This window comes from Schistocerca gregaria, chromosome 9 (assembly GCF_023897955.1).
Source record: "Schistocerca gregaria isolate iqSchGreg1 chromosome 9, iqSchGreg1.2, whole genome shotgun sequence".
Lineage (NCBI taxonomy): Eukaryota > Metazoa > Arthropoda > Insecta > Orthoptera > Acrididae > Schistocerca > Schistocerca gregaria.
In genome coordinates, this window is record NC_064928.1 from 133,234,039 (window position 1) to 133,253,966 (window position 19,928).

Below are 19,928 nucleotides of genomic sequence, written 5' to 3' on the forward strand. Positions count from 1 at the left end.
AAAGGAAAAGATTAAATGCTTGTTTCATTGTTTTAATTCCAACTCATTCTTAGCTGAAAATATGAAGAATAATTTACAGATTTATGTTACATATTCTCAATAGTTTTTATTGAGACAGAAAAGTTCAGTCATTACAGTTTTTGTTTTCATTTCACATCAGTGAAACAGTTGTGTCCGGATATACCAATGGGGAAAAAGTATAAGCAAAGGCAGACAAAGAAAGTGGTGTACAAATAAAGTTTAATTTATTGAATTAAAGTTTATTTCATTTAAACTGATATACAAAGTGGAGTATGTTACATTCAAGATTATAAGATTCCCTTTAGGATAAACATTTGTTACTGTTTCATAAAGTGTATTGCCTTATATCAATAAAAAAGTTTATTTGTATACAGAACAACATAATCATTCACAAAAACTATATATCAAAACTTCAGTGAAGTGTTACAGATAAAAGCCCTATACCAAAATTTCAGTAAAAGATTACAAGTAACTGTTACAGAACAACAATTAAATCTATATGGAATGTTCAGTGAAGTATTACAAACAAATGCTACAGAACAACAAATTGAGTCTGATGTTTCAACACCTCAATGTATATCTAACAAGTCACCTGCATTTAACTGTATATTATTAGGAGCATTGTAGGTAGCCAAAAAATGTTCTTTCAAGTAAAAGTACAATCAGAAGTCAGCAAAATTTTCAAAAGGAGGACTGAGGAGTGTGCTATATAAGATAATCTGGTCTGTCAGATAGTGTAGTTTAACCTTTTCTTGTCTGCAAACACTAGTTAATAGCACATAACAATACACCAGAATTCTTCGCAATCACATTTAGTAACTTCCCTTTCACTTATGGAACTGTATAGAACATCAAAAGAAAATATATTTGCCTAAATAACTAAGTAAATAAAAAGTTACGAACATTGATCATAATGAAATGTACTTACACATTTGCCAATTATCATTTGTCAGAAAACTGCTTTCGATAAACTCAAAAGTATTGAAAATAATTGAGATGAACAGCTTATGCGACTCAAGAGAGTAAAAACGTTTGTAACACATCTATACATAGATTATGTAAAACTGTAATATGAAACAATGCAGGTAATTAACAGAGTAAAATGATAAAACTATATTTTGTCTCGTAAATATGTCATATTCTTTGCTAATGGTTTTCATCTAAAAACTATACACGATTAAGTTCATATAATTACAAAAAACTTTTCACAATGATTTGGTAATAGATCAAGCAAGCATTATTTATGCATTTAGAAAAAAAAAATACATCGAAATATATGAGTGGCTATAGTGTATCATTCATAACCTGCATGCAAAGTGAGTAAAAAATACGCCAGAAGGGATCAATTTCACACGGTTAAAAAATACAGGTTTTACTGTACAAAACATATTTATAAGTTAATAAAAAAGTGAAAAAGAAAGTTTCAAAGAAATTGTAATGAGTAAACATAAAGAACATAACGAACACAAAGTAAGACTGAAGGAGGGCGTGCTATATAGAATAAAACTAAACAAGAAAGTGGAGAAGAAAAAAAGAAGGAGATAAACTAGGAAGTCAAGGTTCCTGTGTAGGCTATAGAAAAGCAAAACGATGCCATTCAGAACAGAAGTAAATTGACTATGACAGCAAGAAAGTGCAGGGAAGGGGCAAATAAAAGAAAGGATGTGGCATAAAATGAAATATCTTTACGATGAAAATTACCTATACACCAACACAAAATCGCTATGTAATTGACAGCATACTGAGGAGAAAATCAACATTGACATACTCCCCCCCAATTACATACCTGTATAAACCAGTCAACCTCTGTTTACCTTAGAACCACTTGGAATGTCAATAAGGTTTGTTGTCATTGCCTGGAGTGGCTCAAATTTTTCTCCTTCAATCCCATATTTCTTTACTATAAGAAACTTATTTATTCAAATACATTAGTTTCTGTACACATTTGTGTGATTACAGATTGATGTGTATCATATGTAACTGCAAGTGGAGACATTTCTAACAGGAAATAATCTATTAAAACATTTGATATGTAAGCTCTATCATTTCAGTGGTACATTAATAGTCTAAATTATCAGTCAGTGAATCAGAACTTAAAACATAAACAATGAGGAACTACAGAGAATACATTTACTTATTTGACTGTCAAACTTTTCTTAACTTAATCACTTCTATATGTAAATATAGTGAAGCAATTGAATTGGTGTGTGTTTTTCCAGTAATTGTGATGCTAATTGGTGACTGTTATTAAACTATCAGTCACATGCCTTGAATTCCTGTGTTCTACATGATTTAGTTATTAAGATACACTGCAGACAAACTGTGGTTTACAGAAACTGACATTCTGCACAGAAAAAAGACTGATGAGTATACAAGACAGAAATTCCTCCTCGTACATTACAAAATATTAATATATAAGGTACCTGATTTCTGCATTAATTTAATAAATTATATCGCTATGTGTTATTATTAAAGTCTTAAACAACCTGGTTTCTGGGTCTCGGTCCCATCTTCAGATGCAACTGGAAATAAAAAATGAAACCGTATGTCTGAACAGTATGATCCATGAAAAAGGTACCAGTAATACTAAAGAAAATAAGGTAAAAAAACGTATAAGCAGCAGACAGCTGCCTATCAATGACAGGCATCAGTTGACCATCCACTCTAGGTCCTTGCTGGCACTTGCAACATATGGTTGACTTATGTCAGCCACATTTGAAAGATGATTTTAGCATGGTCACTTTTCCATACTACCTCTGATAAGCCATGCATGGCAGATGAGATGTCTTTTAAATTAACTTGGACTTGTACACCTTGTATGGATTGTAGGTCTGTTCATTGCTGTCTATATATATTTTTTGACCTTGTTTGTTTTCAAACTACTGGTAGCTTTTTCTTGGGGCTTACTGTTCATTGATATGGTTTCATTTTTAATTTACAATTGCAATGGAAGGTGGAGCCAAGTCGCTGAAACCAGGTTGTGTATGACATCAGCAATAAAAATTTTGTCCAGCTGTAACAAAAGTTTCACTTATGAACAATTTACATAACAGTTGTGGATGCCCCAATAACAGAAATTTAATTCTTTCATGTGCTGTCAGTAAATCCAATAAAACACATATTATTTCTGAAATATCCTATATAACTACAAGTATATGATATATTCTTTCATGTGCTGTTAATAAATACAATAATGCACATATTATTTTTGAAATATCCTATATAATTACAAGCATATAATATATAAAAGTATATGAATCGATTCAACTGTCCATCAGTACTTTGTAGATTATGTACAAATGCAAATCAAATGTACATTAATTATACACAAAACTCACTTTGCGAGTGTGTGTATGTGTGTGCCTGTGAATGTGGTTATGAGTGTGTGTGTGGGTGGACGTAAGAGAGAGAGAGACAGACAGAGACATAAAAGAGATTTCAAGTGGCCAAATTCAACTAAACCAAGAGCTGAAGGTCTGTTTTTAAAGCTGGACGTACTTGTCTATTCTAGACGCCATTTAAATCGTTAAAGTTATGATGTTGCTTTAAAATACAATTTTCGTTAACACTGAAACCTTAAGTATTGGTGAAGTAATCAGCACAGAAAAAAGGGACATTTCATATGTGTGTCACATTCTTACTAACTAATAATTATGAAATTTCATTACATTATTTTAAAATTTACTTGTATAGTCACTGATACAATTATCAAAGTGGTTGAATTGAACTACACATCCCCCCAAAGGACTCTCCATATTGATTTTCCCACAAGTCTTGTTCTTCACATTATATATAAAATATAGTATTGAAGTTCAATGACAGTGCAGCTTTCACAATGAATCTGACTAGGTTTTAACACTTTCCAGTATGAATAGTTTCTAACATTAGAAAAAAAGGAACAATCTTATCACTAGCCTGCATAGTTACATTTTGGCTGAAATATGACATTAATGATCATCACTTAGGTATTTCAAATAAAATGATAAATTCATTTTCATCAGATTAAATATATAACCATCTCTGAATGAATTATGTTCAAGTTTCAATCTAATCAGTTGTATAATTTGGATGGTAAGTGCAAATACTGCAAATGTTATTTTGTGTTATTAATTGGTCTCCATTACTTGTATATTTTTTGAAACTTAATTGTTGTGTTCAGATACCTAACATCTCAAATTGTTCCTTTCTCATCAGTAAGTTCCTTGCTGATTGAAATTAAAAGAAGAAATCATCTGAAATGTCAGATGATCCGCTGTAGTTGTGATCAGTGTCATCAGATGGACTATTTCTCTCATTTTCTATTCTCAGTTGCGCCTCATTACACTCTGTAATTATATCTTCTACAGTGGATGTAATGTTGCCTTGAGTTGCTTCATTATCAGTAGTCACATTGCAGTCTATGTCATTGTCCATATTCTTGTCTTGTGCATGATGAGACCCCATTTCAGTCCCAGAACTGTCTTCTCCTTCTATTGGTTCGCACTCATTTTCCCTCTGTTCATACAGTGTATCACTTTCATCTTCAACGTTGATAGCAGGTACCTGGAACAGACCACTATTTTCAGTCATTGTGTCCTGACAGATCTTCGTCTGAGGTTCGAAGGCTACAGGGGATACATTGGAAGTTTTGTTAGGGACATCTCCCACTGTGGCGGCGACTTCATGTTCTTTTCCCATACTTCCACTTGCATGAACATTAGATGTGCTAGTCCATTCCGCATATTGAGATTCAACTACTAGCTCATGTTCAACAAGGATGTCTTCCAACATTTGTGCCTGGACTACAGATGAGTCATCTGGCGGTTCATCCCGAAATGCAGTAATGTTTTCCGTAATTACCTTCAACATATGTGTTACTTGCTTTAATATACTTGTACATTTTGCAACGCAGGAGGGGCCAATTCCCATTCCTTTATCTATAGATAAACCTGAATCAGTATCTGTGTCAACATCAGTTTCGTACTCATCACTTACGGACTCTTCCTCGTCTTCCTGAGGAACATCTGGTGGGATATCAACCTTCTGCTCCTCTGTTACCTGTTGGTGTTCTGGGAAGGCTGTAACAGGGGGTTCATCAAAGTCATCAGAGTCGTCTTCCTCCTCATCTTCAGCTGTCTGTGTTTCAGTTTCGTCCAGTTCCATATTGCAGTCATCATCATGTGAAGCAGAAGTTTCCTCACTATCGGTACTAACATCATCAACATTGTCTTTAGCTTCCTCATAGTCACTAATTTCCTCGTCCAACTGCTGGGAAAATGCCATCATTGCATTGGAGTATTCCTCTGTAGCATTCTCGCTCTCTAGCACAATAGCATTTTTCTTGCCTTGATCATCTCGCTCATGTTCATATTGACGCTTCTGGACCACAGAAATGCCTACATCTAATACTGTTTCCTGTCTCTCATCAGTTGTTATTTCTCTTTCCTTTTCCTTCTTCAAGGGGTGCCTGTCTGCAACCATTCCAGCGCCATTTATAGACTCAAGTTCCACTATATCCTCATCAGAGTAGTGTAAGATATTTCCAGTAGTGACAGCGAATGCTCCTGATCCCAATGTATTATCAGTTGCCTGTCGATTGACGCTTAGAGTGTTAGAGTCGATATCTTGTGGCAAAAATGTTGTCGATGATGATGCACACTGCAGTTCAGTTCCTAGGCGAAACATAACCCGTTTTTTGGCTGCTGGCGTAGACAACTCACCACGAACATAATGGCGTTTCTGGCTTCCTGCTCTTGACTCAGTGATTTTATGTTGCTGATTAACAGTTTTACGTGTGCTCTCTAGATCAGTGTTAGTCATCCAACTAGACATCACTTTTGGGCTCTCTCTGGACCGTGATAACTTTTGTCTTTCGTGTGGCAATGTGAATCCAATATTGGAACGATTTTCTCTGTGCATGTTACCTGGGGTGCCAGCTGCCTGGGATACTCCAAGCTGTCTGCTTACTGCTTTGGAAGAATTATTTTTCACGAATGAATCACCAGATTCCATTTGTCTTACAAATGACGTCTCATTGTGCATGTTTGGTGTGTCAGAAGTATTTGCATCAAATGGATTGATAATTATGATAGAGCTCGGTATCTCATTCTCAGAGTGTAAGTTGGATGTGTTTATAGTCGTGTGATGAATGGTTTGGTATACTTCCTCTCTGGATATGTAACAGTTATTTCTGGCATTAAATATGTAGGAATGAACTGTAGGACCAACAGTGTCCCACTGAGGTTTAGATGTAGAGGAATGGAAGGCTGCAGCACTAGCATCTGGCAGTGACATCTGGTTTCCTGTGGCTGAGTCGAGCTTCTGCTGGGAAGGTACTTCCTCAAGTTTGTCACTCGACTTACAGACTGGATGAAGTGCCTGTTGTTGGGCAGTAACCGTCTGCACATTGTCTTGCTCTCGTTCAGGAACTTTGGAGATATAAGTCAGCACAGAAACATCTCCTGCCTGGTCTTGTGGTTGCAAAGTATGCTCAGGATTGGTATCACCTTTTCCTTCATTTCTAAATACATTCACAACACATTTCATTTCATGCTCCAATAGCTGCATTTCGGTATCATCTCTTGGTTCCCGATCCGAAAATATAGGTTTGGTAGCTTTTCTCGGTGTACTACGGTATTTTGGATCTGAGGCACGCGGTTTAATTATTTCTTGTGCTTGTGCTCGAAGTGTATTAGCTAAGCTGAAATTGTCCCCCTCTGACGTCACCTCAGGTGTATCTTCTACTGTGGACGGCTTTTGGCTACTTGCTGTAATATTGTAACTAAGGGTGTTTGTTAGCTCCTGTAGTGGGAAATTAGCGCAGGTGGGATAATTTACTTGATCTCTGCCAGCCACATTACCGACTGGATGAACGACTTTTGGGACTTGTGTAACAGGAATGACGTCTGGTGCAATTCTTGGTGCCACTGACGTCTGTCTGCTAATAGGTACAGCTAAATCCTGTTTGGGAAGCCTTCTTTCAGGTTCTTCAATCGGGTTGTGGTCTGCTTGGGCTGCTTTATACAGTACACAAATAGCTGGTTGAACCCGGTCCTCTCCAGAGAAAGCTCTTGAAGGCTGTGCAACGTTACAGTTTACTCCTGTCTTCAATGCAATATCATGTTCAGTAGGTGGATTGTAAGTCTGCTGCACTACATAGCCAGTTTGTTGCTGCTGCAGTGGACTAACTCCTGGTGTGTTCATCTTCAGTTCATTCTGCTGTATAGGTTCAGTTCCATTTGCTGGTGTCAGAGGAATCTGGGCTTCAGTGGGTATTATGCCATGAGGTGTGATAATATGTGCTCCATATTTAGTGGCTGATACGTCAACTTGCTGCTGAACATTAATACCACAGGGAGTTCTCACATACTGCACAGGAGGTCCAAGCAGCTGTCTGGCGTCATGCCCTTGAGCTCTTGCTATATTTCCTACTGGACCCTGAGTATACACTTGATGTTTTGACACTGGTGCCACTGCATGCTGCTGCTCACTGATGCCGCTAGGGTTTACCACATACTGCACAGGATGTCCTCCTGCTTGTGCGCCTCCTCGCCCTGGAGCGCCTGTTGGATTTCGTGCTGGGATCTCAGCGTGTAATTGCCGAATGTGACCTACTGAATTAACTTCTGTAGGATACTTTGTTTGCCGGAGTATGTTAGACACCCTGGGGCCATGTCCCATGACAGCAAAAGTTGGAGGGGTATGTGCAACTGTAGACTGAGGACCACGAATCATGATCTGTCTTAGAGGTGGGATAGGACCGTGAGTGAGAATATGTTGTCCATAGATATCAGACAAATTGTACCCTGGCTGCGGTTGGAAGTCAGCAACTGGTGGATGGTCTGGATGCACGATTTCTGTAGATCTGTTTTCTGCAACCAGCAGCTTATCTGGAGCTGAGGTAGATTTGTGACTGAAGTGATTGTCTTCACTCATCTTGGCAAGGGTGTAAATTGGTTGGACAGCTTCTGTCTGTGTATGAATGACTGAGAAAGATGTGCCCTGCCCTACAGGAAGTGTGTAAGCAAGCATAGCATGAGCTTTAGCCCTTGGAATGGTCTGTATCCGAGGGCCTCGAATTTGGAACTGATGCTCGGAGTCCGTAAGTGACTTGCGAATTCCAGAGTGACTGCTGAGTGTCCTCTGCATCTCATGATCACCATTGCTTTGACAGGACATCTTTAATGGGGCAGCAATTAGTCAGTAAGAGTAGATTCGTTTCTTGTATAATTTCTGCTTCAATCACGATGAAATGGACATCATTTTGCTGATGCAGACCTAGGAGACATGAAAGAAATAGATGTTAACAGTTATAAATATGTTGCCTGAAATTATTAATACTTTACAGTCAACAAAGCGATGGAATTAATGTTGATTTTAAACCATTCAAAATTCTTATTGTCTAATATAAGATTGGGCTTTCTCCTTAGGTTTTTGGTGAGCAATTGAGAATCTAGTTCCCTGTGGAGTGACTCATTAACGTGGACACAACGTATTCAGTGAGAAAATGTGTGATTCCTACCTCCTATGGAAACTGAAATTTATTGCTGAAGCAGCCATAAACCCTAGGACCAGCCTATTTATTAAGTAATGCATAGTTGGACATGGATGCCATTGCCTTTCCAAATGTACGTATAGGCATGCCCAACTATTTACAGTGTTCTACAGTCTGACATTAAACCATCATCACTATTTCCAAATATGCAAGTCCACTTATCTACCATAAAAAGTCCTAAAACATATGCGAATCTGTCCCATATATTTCATTTACTTCCTTAGAACGCATTAAGCCCCGCCAAAATTTACTAAAATAGAGGTATTTTCTCCTTTATCACTTTGTATATGCATGAATAGCGCAATTCTCCCTCCCCCATATCTTTATTTTTGCATCATTACCAAAATAGTAATATTAATAACTATAATAATAATTTGATACTAAAACGACAGAAATAACCAAAAAACTGTAAGTAATTGACCAGAAAAGTTCCTCGTGAATCTGTAGTTCGTAAGGCAGTAGAATCAATTGTTCAAAAAGATTTTGGGCTTGCAGCCAGTCATCATAAACTTCATTGCACGATATTTCGGCTGGACAACAGCCAGCCATCTACAGGTGAGCCGAACGGGGACTGACGAAGACGCTTTCGTTTCTTTTTTCTTTATTGTTATGGCTCTGAGCACTATGCGACTTCACTTTTGAGGTCATCAGTCGCCTAGAACTTAGAACTTGTTAAACCTAACTAACCTAAGGACATCACACACAGCCATGCCCGAGGCAGGATTCGAACCTGCAACCGGAGCGGTCGCTCGGTTACAAACTGTAGTGCCTACAACTGCACGGCCACTCTAGCCGGCCTTTATTGTTATTTTAATACCTTTACAATAAAGGTAGGCCGGCAGCGGCCCATCTACGCCGCTCTTCAGCCACAGTGAACACATACAGGAAACAGAAAGGCAGAAAACAAACAAACATGGTGGACAAATACAGGAGACAGACATAGTAAAAATAAATGAAGCCGTTCACGGGCGCACTGTTTGGATAAAAAATGTTCATCACTGTACACAACAGGGTAGAATTAGTTTACACACGTGAATGTAGGAGCACAAAAGGAGAGACACTTAAGCACTGACAGAAAGACACACATGAGCAATGGTGACGATGTCCGGTGCACAAAGATGCACTGCTCACACACAAAGCAGGAGACCTGCCAAAGGAAAGAGGTGAGGGTAGGAGGGAGGGTGTTGATGCCAGTGGGAGAGGAGAAGGGAGGGGGAGGGGAGAGGGTAAGGGGTGCGTGGAAGCCCAGGGGAGGAGGGGAGGGAGGGAGGAATAGAGGAGGCAGAGAAGGGAAAGAGGGGACCCTGGAGGAAAAACAGATGGGAGGAAGAGGAGGATCAAAGTTGGTAGGAGGGGTAGATGGATGAGGGCATCATCAGGGAGGGGGGGGGGGGTTGGCGGAAGCCACCTTGGGCAAGGGTATGGAGTGTGGAGAGATGGAGGGTGCGTGTGATGTGGGAGTACAGACGCGGCAGCAGACGGGAATGGGAAAGGATGGGAGAGACAAGCGGGTGAGGGGGATCAAGTTTGCGGGAGGAAGAGGAAAAGGAAGAGGTCTGGGAACGGAATTAAGTCGTAGAGGATCCGCATGGGGGAGGGGAGGCAGATGTGATAGGTGAGGCGAAGCGCATGGCGAAAATGGAAATGAGCGTTTAGCATCAATGGCCGGGAGGCCCCCAATGGGGATGGTCCGGCCTCCTTGGTGCAGGTCTTATTACATTCGACGCCACATTGGGCGACCTGCGCGCCTGTGGGGAAAGAAATGATGATGAAGACAACACAACACCCAGTCCCTGAACAGAGAAAATCCCTGACCCAGCCGGAAGTCGACCCCCGGGCCCCTGAGGACGGCTGCTGACATTTAGCTATTGAGGCGGACGCGAAGAAGTTCTCTGCTCCATCTTATATACTGCATTGATAGTACTGCCGCGCATGCATTGCATTTGTGGACCCAGAAGTCCCACCACGACCGGCGACAGCGCCCTCGCTGGTGGAAATGCAATACTGAGCTGCCATCAGTATTGTCGCTGGCCGCAGCTACGAAGTCTTCTGGCGTCTTCGTCTCTAGCAAATTCCGGAGATGACGGGATTCCATGCGTTATTCAATTGGTAACCACTGTCACAGTTCATTAGACGGATTCTTTGATAACGGAGTCCCAAAAACTTGTTGCTGTGGCCAAAATCGAAGTTTTGTCATTCTCCATTGAATGTCCGTTAGAAATACAATGTTCCACACCTGCAGACTTACTGGGTTTGCAGTAGGCGAGTGCAACGTTGATGTTCTGTACAACGCTCTTCCACTGTATGCATTGTCTGTCCTATATAGTCCATACCACATTGACACGGTATTTTGTAAATTCCCACCTTCCGCAGTAACAATTCATCCTTCACCGATCCCAGCAAATCCGAAATCTTAGAAGGTGGACGAAAAACCACTTTCATATGAAAATTATTAAGAATCCCTCTCCCTTCCCCCTCCCTTCTCCTCTCACACTGGTATCAACACCGTCCCTCCTACCCTCACCTCTTCCCTTTGGCAGGTCTCCAGCTTTGTGCGTGAACAGTGCAGCTTTGTGCGCCGGAGATCGTCACCAGTGCTCGTGTGTGTCTTCGAGTCAGTACTTCAGTGTCTCTCCGTTTGTGCTCCTCCGCTCATGTGTGTAAACTCTTTCTTCCCCATTGTATACAGTGATGAACGTTTTTTATCCAAACAGTGCGCCCGTGAATGGCTTCATTTATTTTTAGTATGTCAGTCTCCTGTATTTGTCCACCATGTTTGTATGTTTTTCTGCCGTTCTGTTTCCTGTATATGTTCACTGTGGCCGAAGAGTGGCGTAGACAGGCCACTGCCGGCCTACCTTTATTTTAAAGGTATTGAAATAACAATAAAGAAAAAAAAAGAAAACGTCTTCGTTAGTCCTCATTAGATTCACCTGAAGATGTCTGGCAGTTGTCAAGTCGGATATCATGCAATGAAGTTTACTATAACCGGCTGCAAGCCTGAAATCTTTTTGAATAGTTAGTTCACCGGGAAAATTTCAAATTTTACAGTAGAATCAATGTTGGCTGAAATAGCAACATCTCTCATTTTCTATCATTAGCTAGTATATTGGGTTATTGAATTAATAAACTTATTTTGATGTCAGTGGCTACACAGCTGGATGATGCATCCATAGTTTTCTTGGCCTTTCTAACAGAATTTTCCGCTTACACTGATTGTTATTAACTGTTACGTTCCAACAGAAAGTGATTAAATATTTTTTGGTGCTTACATAATTTAATCGGACTTCGATATTTTAGTAGACATCGGCGACTTTATAACCGCAGAAACTCAATTTCAGGTTATGCATGGGCAATGCATATTGGTAAACCTCTTTCTTACTAATTTTCTAGTAGCTTTCCAACCAAAAGTGTACCATTTTCATATTCCAAATATCTGAAAGGTCTTGCAGTTAAATATGACAATTTTAAGGGGTCAGAAGGCAATATCTGTGTTGTTTTCTAGATGACCAATGAGTGGAAAATGGTATTCCTGGGGGCTGTGCCATGGGCAGGCAAAGTTTGCATTAGGGGCAGAGTACCTAAAGAAGAGTATCAGACAGTGCTGTCTGAAAACAAAACTGACACACTGCGAAAAACTTGTGAGGGAAAAGTGCAGTTCAGTGTATGGGGGCAAGCTTATAAGGTGATCACACAGGAAATCAGCGGTCCAACATTCCTGTCCACCATCGGAAGAGCAGACTGCAATACAGCAGTGGGATGAAGGGGCTCAGCAAAGTATCTGTATTGTTCGGCTTTACCTGACAACGATTCTGACACCGATATGACAATCATTTGAGGCTGAGGGGAGCCGTGGAGCTGGATTAGAACGAGCCGACGGTGGAAACAGCCTTTGCAATGGAGCAGGTAGCAGTTGTGATCATGAAACTGAAGAACAATAAACCGCCAGTCTGTACGCAGTATGCCATAAAGTTGCAATGGGAATAGTGCTGCCTATAGCGCCATACTCAGCTCTCTCTTTAACCCTTCAATTGATGCTGGTAAATATACGCAGTCCAGTCACATTTACATGGCCACTTGTTCTGGAGTGACCCAAGCGCCGAAACGAAGATGCGGAATGCAAGAGCAGAGAAGGCGGTGAGGAAACGCCAGCCAATGGTGCGTGGAATTGGACCACACCACATTGAGGGCGACACCTGGCAGAAGTGAATATAAACGCTGCTCTTGCTAGCCTTGGCCGCTCAGATAGCCCCAGTCTGCAACGGGATTAGTGCTACGCTATCAGATTGTCATGATCCATATCAAGTGATTACTTGGACTTTGTGTCTAGCAAGAACTTTACTGGTTTCATGTCGCCTCTTGCTAGCAATATTTGCTGATATCAAAGTATTGTGAATTTAGAATGAAATTCTCACTCTATAGCGGAGTGTGCGCTGATATAAAACTTCCTGGCAGATTAAAACTGTGTGCCGGACCGAGACTCGAACTCGGGACCTTTGCCTTTCGTGGGCAACTGCTCTATCACGTTTTCTTTTTCTTTTTTAAATCTCATTTTGTTTGCTTTTGTTCGTTCGATGTGCTAGGGGCGGACGTCGTAAGACATCCGTTTAAGTTTGTTGTTGATACATTTACTCAGTTTTTTTTATTACAGAGGGCTGCTAACCCTCTGACCGAACATGCTAAGCTACCGTGCCGGCTGAGCTGACTGAGCTACCCAAGCATGATGCACGCCCCGTCCTCATATCTTTAATTCCGCCAGTACCTCGTCATCTACCTTCCAGGAGTGCTAGTTCTGCAAGGTTCGCAGGAGAGCTTCTGTGTAGTTTGGAAGGCAGGAGACGAGGTACTGGCGGAATTAAAGCTGTGAGGACGGGTCGTGCATCTTGCTTGGGTAGCTCAGTCGGTAGAGCACTTGCCCGCGAAAGGCAAAGGTCCCTAGTTCGAGTCTCAGTCTGGCACACAGTTTTAATCTGCCAGGAAGTTTCTTATTGTCAATTTGTTTTCTAGAAGTAAAACTGCTAATGTTATTTGTTTGAATTGTTGTATAATATTCTGAGAACGCAATATCCTTTAGGCACCCAATAAAAAATGAGTGGGCAAGACACCACACCACCACCTATGTTTGACGTCAATGTGCACTAACCACTCACAGAAAGCAGGTGGCAGCACTTGCAGTGAAGCATGTACATAGCGTGCTGTGGGGACACAGAAAACAGTGCAAATGTTGTCATAATATGGAAATGGAGAGATTTACCTAATGTCCAAAAGGGCACAATAGTTGGCTTTCAGGCCAAAGGTGGAACCATTTCTGAAATGGCTAAGCTTTTAAGATGCCACAGTTAAGGTATACCACATAAGGCCGAATGGCATTATCAAGAACTGGCGCCCCGACAACTATGGTGTACCACAGACCTTGATCAAAGATATGATCAAATATTCGTCAAATTTGTTTGACAAAGATATTTGACATGGTGTTAAAAAGGGTATTACACTTCGCCATATTTTTCATAAAATTTCAAGATGGCGGACAACAACCTCTTATTATGCGCTGCAGTGGCTAGTACCATAATTGCACTGTGCGTGTGTTTGGAAGAAAAGCGGCGGAAAAAAAGGAAGCGTGGCCGCGGCCGACTTGCCAGCGGACCTGCGATCTCTTTTAGGCAACACTCGGACGAATGTGGTTAAAGTTTTAAAGTTCTATGCCATGTCAAATGTTTTTACAAAGATTTTAGGAAGAGCAATTTAATTTGCTCGCTGTGTGACAAGCTCGCCCATATTTTATGTAAGCGGCCAGCCAATAACAATTTCCTGTGACACTCTTGTTGCTATGTTTCCCCTTTCCTTAGGTTTTACTTTCTTATGTAGCATTTTCCATCTTTTCCTGCTTTCTTTGCGTGTGTGCTTTAGTTTTCTTAGGGCTGTCCACATTCGTTCCTTTTAATGTGTGTCAGGGCGTTGATGACCTCGATATTGAGCGCCCATAAGCCCCAACACACCACCACCATTACGTCGAGATAGTAAAAGCATTCAGCAAAATGTGTTACGGGAGCTGCTTGTGGAGGACGTAACATACGTGTGAAAGGATGAAAGGGTATTTCAGTATTTGCTCAGTAAAGTGGCTTCTCATATTACAAAATAGAATACTCTGTTGAGAAATGCTATACGTGCAGAAGACAGGCAAACTGCGAGACTGAGATTTCTTGACACAAAAGAGAGCTACTGTAGTTTACAATAAAGCACTCGAATATCACAAACCACATTAACCAAAATAATTCCAGAAAGGTGTGAAGCACTGAAGGGGGAATATGTGAACGTAAATAAATGCTTGGTACACTATATGGGCGATAAGAACTATCTTTTATTTCAATAATTTCACTAATGGCATTAGTGGTCCAACAACTACAAAATTAACAGAAAGTATGAAACAGATGAAGCGCTTTCTAACCTGTGGCATCTAGAGTTCAAGAATAAACAAAATAGAATGGACAGCTAAGAAAGAATTTTTTATTTTCTATTCTCTATTCCAGCTTGCTGAAAAGTTGCCTGGATGTTTCCAGATGTAAAGGTGGATGGCTTTAGCTGTTATTGTAGACATGAAATCGCCTGCAGCATATTTCACTTTCCCATCAACATTCAATTAATAGCATGCACTGTGCCCCTTGCTCAAGCCCACCCTTTTCGAGGCAAGTTTATTAAAAAAAATAGAGAAGAGTCGAAGGAACAGGCCAACTTTCAAGCCATATTTACAAACATGGTAGTGATGCCAGCGCTCCAAGCGGTTGCATTTCACATTGCAGTGAACAGAAGACAAACGACTTTTATGATCAAATCTTTGATGAGGCCCTAGATTTGATCATATTTGTTTGACTACAGGTGACATTTGTCAAAGTTTCCTAGTACACCATCAAATTTCTTTGACTTAAATATCTGGCATATCAACTTTGACAAAGAAATATGATAGTGTAATATCGACCTCAGATGAAAGGGGTGGATGATGGCTGTGGAGATGTCTACAGGGCAAAAGCCATGCAGCTGTTGAACAGCTGACCACCCACACGAACTGAGGGGCTACCAACAGCGTCTCCTCAACTACAGTATCACAACTGTCTGTCCCTGAGTGCCGACAGGTGGCCTTTCCAGATGAAACACATTTTATGCTCCATCAGACGGATGACCGTTGGCATGTATGGCGTGAAACGCCTGAAAGCAAACACACGCCATGTGTTATGGTATGTCGCACGTTTTTGTAGCATTCCCTGACTGCTCTCGTCATTCTGGAAGGTACAATGGATCAACGAGGCATGCATCTATCCTTAGGGACCTTGTTCACCCCTATGTGCACTTTATTTTTCCTCAGCTGAATGGCATCTACCAGCAGTACAATTCCACCTGTCACTCAGCTCTCAGCGTACGTGCACGGTTTGAAGACTAGCAGTATAAGATTTACCATACTCTCCTGGTCACCAAATTTCCCCCAGTTAAAATCCAATCGAGGATCTGTGGGACCAGCTCATTCATGCTGTTTGTGGTTTGGATCCTCAACCGAGAAACCTAGCACCGTTGGCTAGGCCACTGCAGTCAGCACAGCCCCAAATCCCTGTTGGTACCTCCCAAAACTCATTGACACTCTTCCTGAACGTCTCGCAGTACTCTTCACTGGAATAAGGTGGTTACCAGGCTTTTGACAGGTGGTCACAGTAAAGTGACTGGCCAATGTATGAACCACTGGTCTTAACGCTGTTTGTTACTTTATTTACTACAAACAATGCATTGCACTGGTATTGATACGTGTAGATTAGTTTGGTAAGTATGAATGCCATTTCTATGTTTCTAACTCCGTGGGCTTGTGATATCAGTGAAGAAGTGAGTCATGGTATGAATATTTGCCCACGGCCCTTGAGGCACTCGGCTTCAGAGTTGGTTCTGTGTTCAGTTACCATTTACCATGTGTGGATTTACTCTTCTGATACAAACGACGCTATGTTATCAACTCACGGTAACATTTACTACATTATAAAGTGTAAAATCAGTAGCCCGCCAGGTTAGCCGAGAGTCCTAATGCGCTGCTTCCTGGACTCGGGTAGGTGTGCCGGCCCCGGATCGAATCCGCCCGGCGGCTTAACGGCGGAGGTCAGTGTGCAGGCCAGCCTGGATGTGGTTTTTAGGCGGTTTTCCACATCCCACTAGGTGAATACTGGGCTGGTCCCCATGCCCCGCCTCAGTTACACAGCTCGCAGACATCTCACATTCGCGCTATTCCATGGATTACACTAGACACAGACAGTGGGGATACACTAATTCTGTCCTGGGGTGGTGGCAGGAAGGTCATCTGGCCACCCCTTCAATTAACCTTGCCAAATGTGATTAAGCATGCTGACCCTACATCGTTGCGGGAAGAAGGCACAAGGAAAAGAAAGGAAGAAAGAAAGCGTAAAATCAGTACAAGAGTCGTTTGTAAGCATAATTACAACAAGTTATCTTCTTCACTGTACATGTAAGCAAACAGATTGTCGTGAATTCAGTTCCTAGTTACACCCAGTTTTACTGATTGTGGGCTGCGAAATGTTTCTTCTAATGAAAAATGAATATTTGACAAATTATCTCGAAAATGTTAGCCACTGTGATAAGATACATTATTTCCACTGTCGTGCACGTGTAGGATGACTACTGAAAATGTGCATACACTTGAATGTAATATCCGTATAACATACTAGTTTTTGGTTGGTTATCGCAGTTAGGGGGACAATATTGACATTCGTGAATATTTCTTTTAGACATATAAGAATGACTTCGTGGCGGTGGCACAGTTCCACGGCAGATGAAATTCTGGGTAATAGTGTGATGGACTGATGGGGAGAATACGTACAAGATACAGAATTTGGAGGAGACTGTCAAACAAATGACGTTGCTACTATTTATACAGTTTCGAAGACTATTACAGTAACTGATGGTGGTCTGGGTAACATATTTTCAAGTGGACCAGTGTGGCAAAGATGCGACAGGTATGAAAGTCTCTTCGGGTTTGCTGGCGGATCCTAAAATCAACTTGACTCGATATTTCGGTGATCCAACTGGTCGCCATCTTCAGGAAAATGCTGCTTCTGCTGATGAGTCCCGCTGAGAACTGACGTCAGGTTGCAAATCGACGTCCTATATAGGCCACCGTTCAGTACACGGCGCATGCGCCGCCCATCACGGTTTCTGTCTTCCAAAACAGGGAGGTGGCGCCGCCCTTAGTGAAACACTGCTGGCAACGATATGTCACAATCTAGGCCGCACCGAAGAACGTTCAGTTTTGATGCGAGATAATACAGGTTTCCATGTGTTGGTAAGAGGAAACCCATTGTCTCTGTTGATTAAATTATCAGCCAACCTAATTTCAATCGCCTCTTTATAGACACTTCCAAAAACCGGAAATGTTGGCAACCACAACAGTTTCCTCTAATTTCATTTTGTGTCCCTCATTGTGTTCTGCTACCGCCGATTTTTCCGGCTGTTGTAGCCTCGTATGACGGCGATGTTCCACACACCTGTCATGCACTATGTGAATAGAACGGCCAACGTAAGCTTTCCCACATTGACACGAAATTTTGCACACTCCGGGTTTCCTAAGCCCCAAATAATCCTTCACAGAGCCGAGCAGCGCCCTGATATTAGAAGGTGGACGGAACACACTCTTAATGTTAAAATTCCTTAAAATTCGTCCAATCTTAAACGATAAGCCTCCAGCATAAGGAAGAAAGGCCACAGATCGATGTTCCTCTTTGTACACCTCCGGAGATGTCCAAACTCCATAGCCCGACGTATCTGCGTCTCGGTGTATCCATTTTCCTTAAAAACAGTCATCAAATGCTCAAGTTCTTGGGTTAAGCTGTCTGCGTCGGAAATGGCATATGCTCTCCGTATCAAAGTCCTAAGGACGCCACCACGTTGGTGTGGTGGATGACAACTCTTAGGATGCAGATACCAATCTGTATGTGTCGGTTTTCGGTGAACACTGTGTCCCAAAGTTCCATCTGGCTTTTTATAAACCATTACGTCTAAAAATGGAAGCATCCTATCATTTTCAACCTCCATAGTAAATTTGATATGGGGATGAAGACAGTTGAAGTGGTCCAAAAATCGTAATCACATGCGGCAGGTAGATTAGATTGTTTTCGTGTGCTCGAAGAAATACTTTATGAAAGTCATGAAACAGACTCTGACAGTGATTTAACTGCAAAAGTGAATTCATAAGCATGGTCTAAAGTTGATTGCGATCCCCATTCCTTTGGGAAAGGTCACCCTCGTGAGGGCATAGTGACTGAGGTTGACATTGGTAATTCCCTGCTGGTTTGTTTAAAGTCTCTCAGCACGGATTTTGTGTTCCTGATTCACTGGTACGAATTTTAACTACCCCGTAACTCTCGGTGGACACAGAAATACGTCCCACTGCCACTGAGGGCCAGCTGCAACATTTGTGTAACAGTTTGCCTCATGAGAGAATACAACGGTTTTACAATAGCAGCTCACAACCGAATTAGTGCATGCATCCAGGCCAGACTGAGTGCAATGCCAAGCTGATAAGTTGGCTCATACTGCCAAGTTCTTTGTAAGTTTGGCTTGATTTTGTAACCACTGCAAAAACATCACATACTCCCTCAAACAGTGAAGTTTCATTTCGTTTCCTCCTCTCCTTCCAAGTGCTTCACTTTTTTGTCTGACAGTATACACTACGTGATTAAAAGTATACGGACACCCCCCAAAGAATACGTTTCTCATATTAGGTGCATTGTGCTGCCACCTACTGCCAGGTACACCATATCACCGACCTCAGTAGGCATTAGACATCATGTGAGAGCAGAATGGGGGCGTTGCCTGGAACTCATGGACTTCGAACGTGGTCAGGTGATTGGGTGTCATTTGTGTCACCCGTCTGTACGCGAGATTTCCGCAAACCTAAACATCCCTAGGCCCACTGTTCCAGACGTAATAGTGAAGTGGAAATGTGAAGGGACACGTACAGCACAAAAGTTTACAGGTCGACCTCGTCTGTTGACTGACAGAGACTGCCGACAGTTGAAGACGGTCGTAATGTGTAATAGGCAGACATCTATCCATTACAGCACACAGGAATTCCAAACTACATCAAGATCCACTGTAAGTACAATGACAGTTATGCGAGAGGTGAGAAAATTTGGATATCATGCTTGCACGGCTGCTCATAAGCCACACATCACGCTGGTAAATGCCAAACGATTACTCGCTTGGTGTAAGGAGCAAAATGAACAGTGAAGAAACGTTGTGAGGAGTGACGAACCACGGTACACAATGTGGCGATCCGATGGCAGGGTGTAGGTATGGCGAATGCCCGGTGAACATCTGCCAGCGTGTG

At 41.6% G+C, this 19,928-nt stretch overlaps 1 protein-coding gene across 3 annotated transcripts in view; it reads right to left on the reverse strand.

Annotated features, from left to right (window-relative positions):
- Positions 1–245: 245 nt before the first annotated feature.
- The window catches only part of LOC126292153 (uncharacterized), a 45,348-nt gene continuing 25,665 nt past the window's right edge, over positions 246–19,928 (reverse strand). For all 3 annotated transcript variants that reach the window (XM_049985994.1, XM_049985992.1, XM_049985993.1), the window contains one exon: positions 246–8,277. In XM_049985994.1, coding sequence (XP_049841951.1) covers positions 4,237–8,178 — 3,942 coding nt within the window. In that variant the 5' untranslated portion in view covers positions 8,179–8,277 and the 3' untranslated portion in view covers positions 246–4,236. The remainder of the gene's footprint in view (positions 8,278–19,928) is intronic.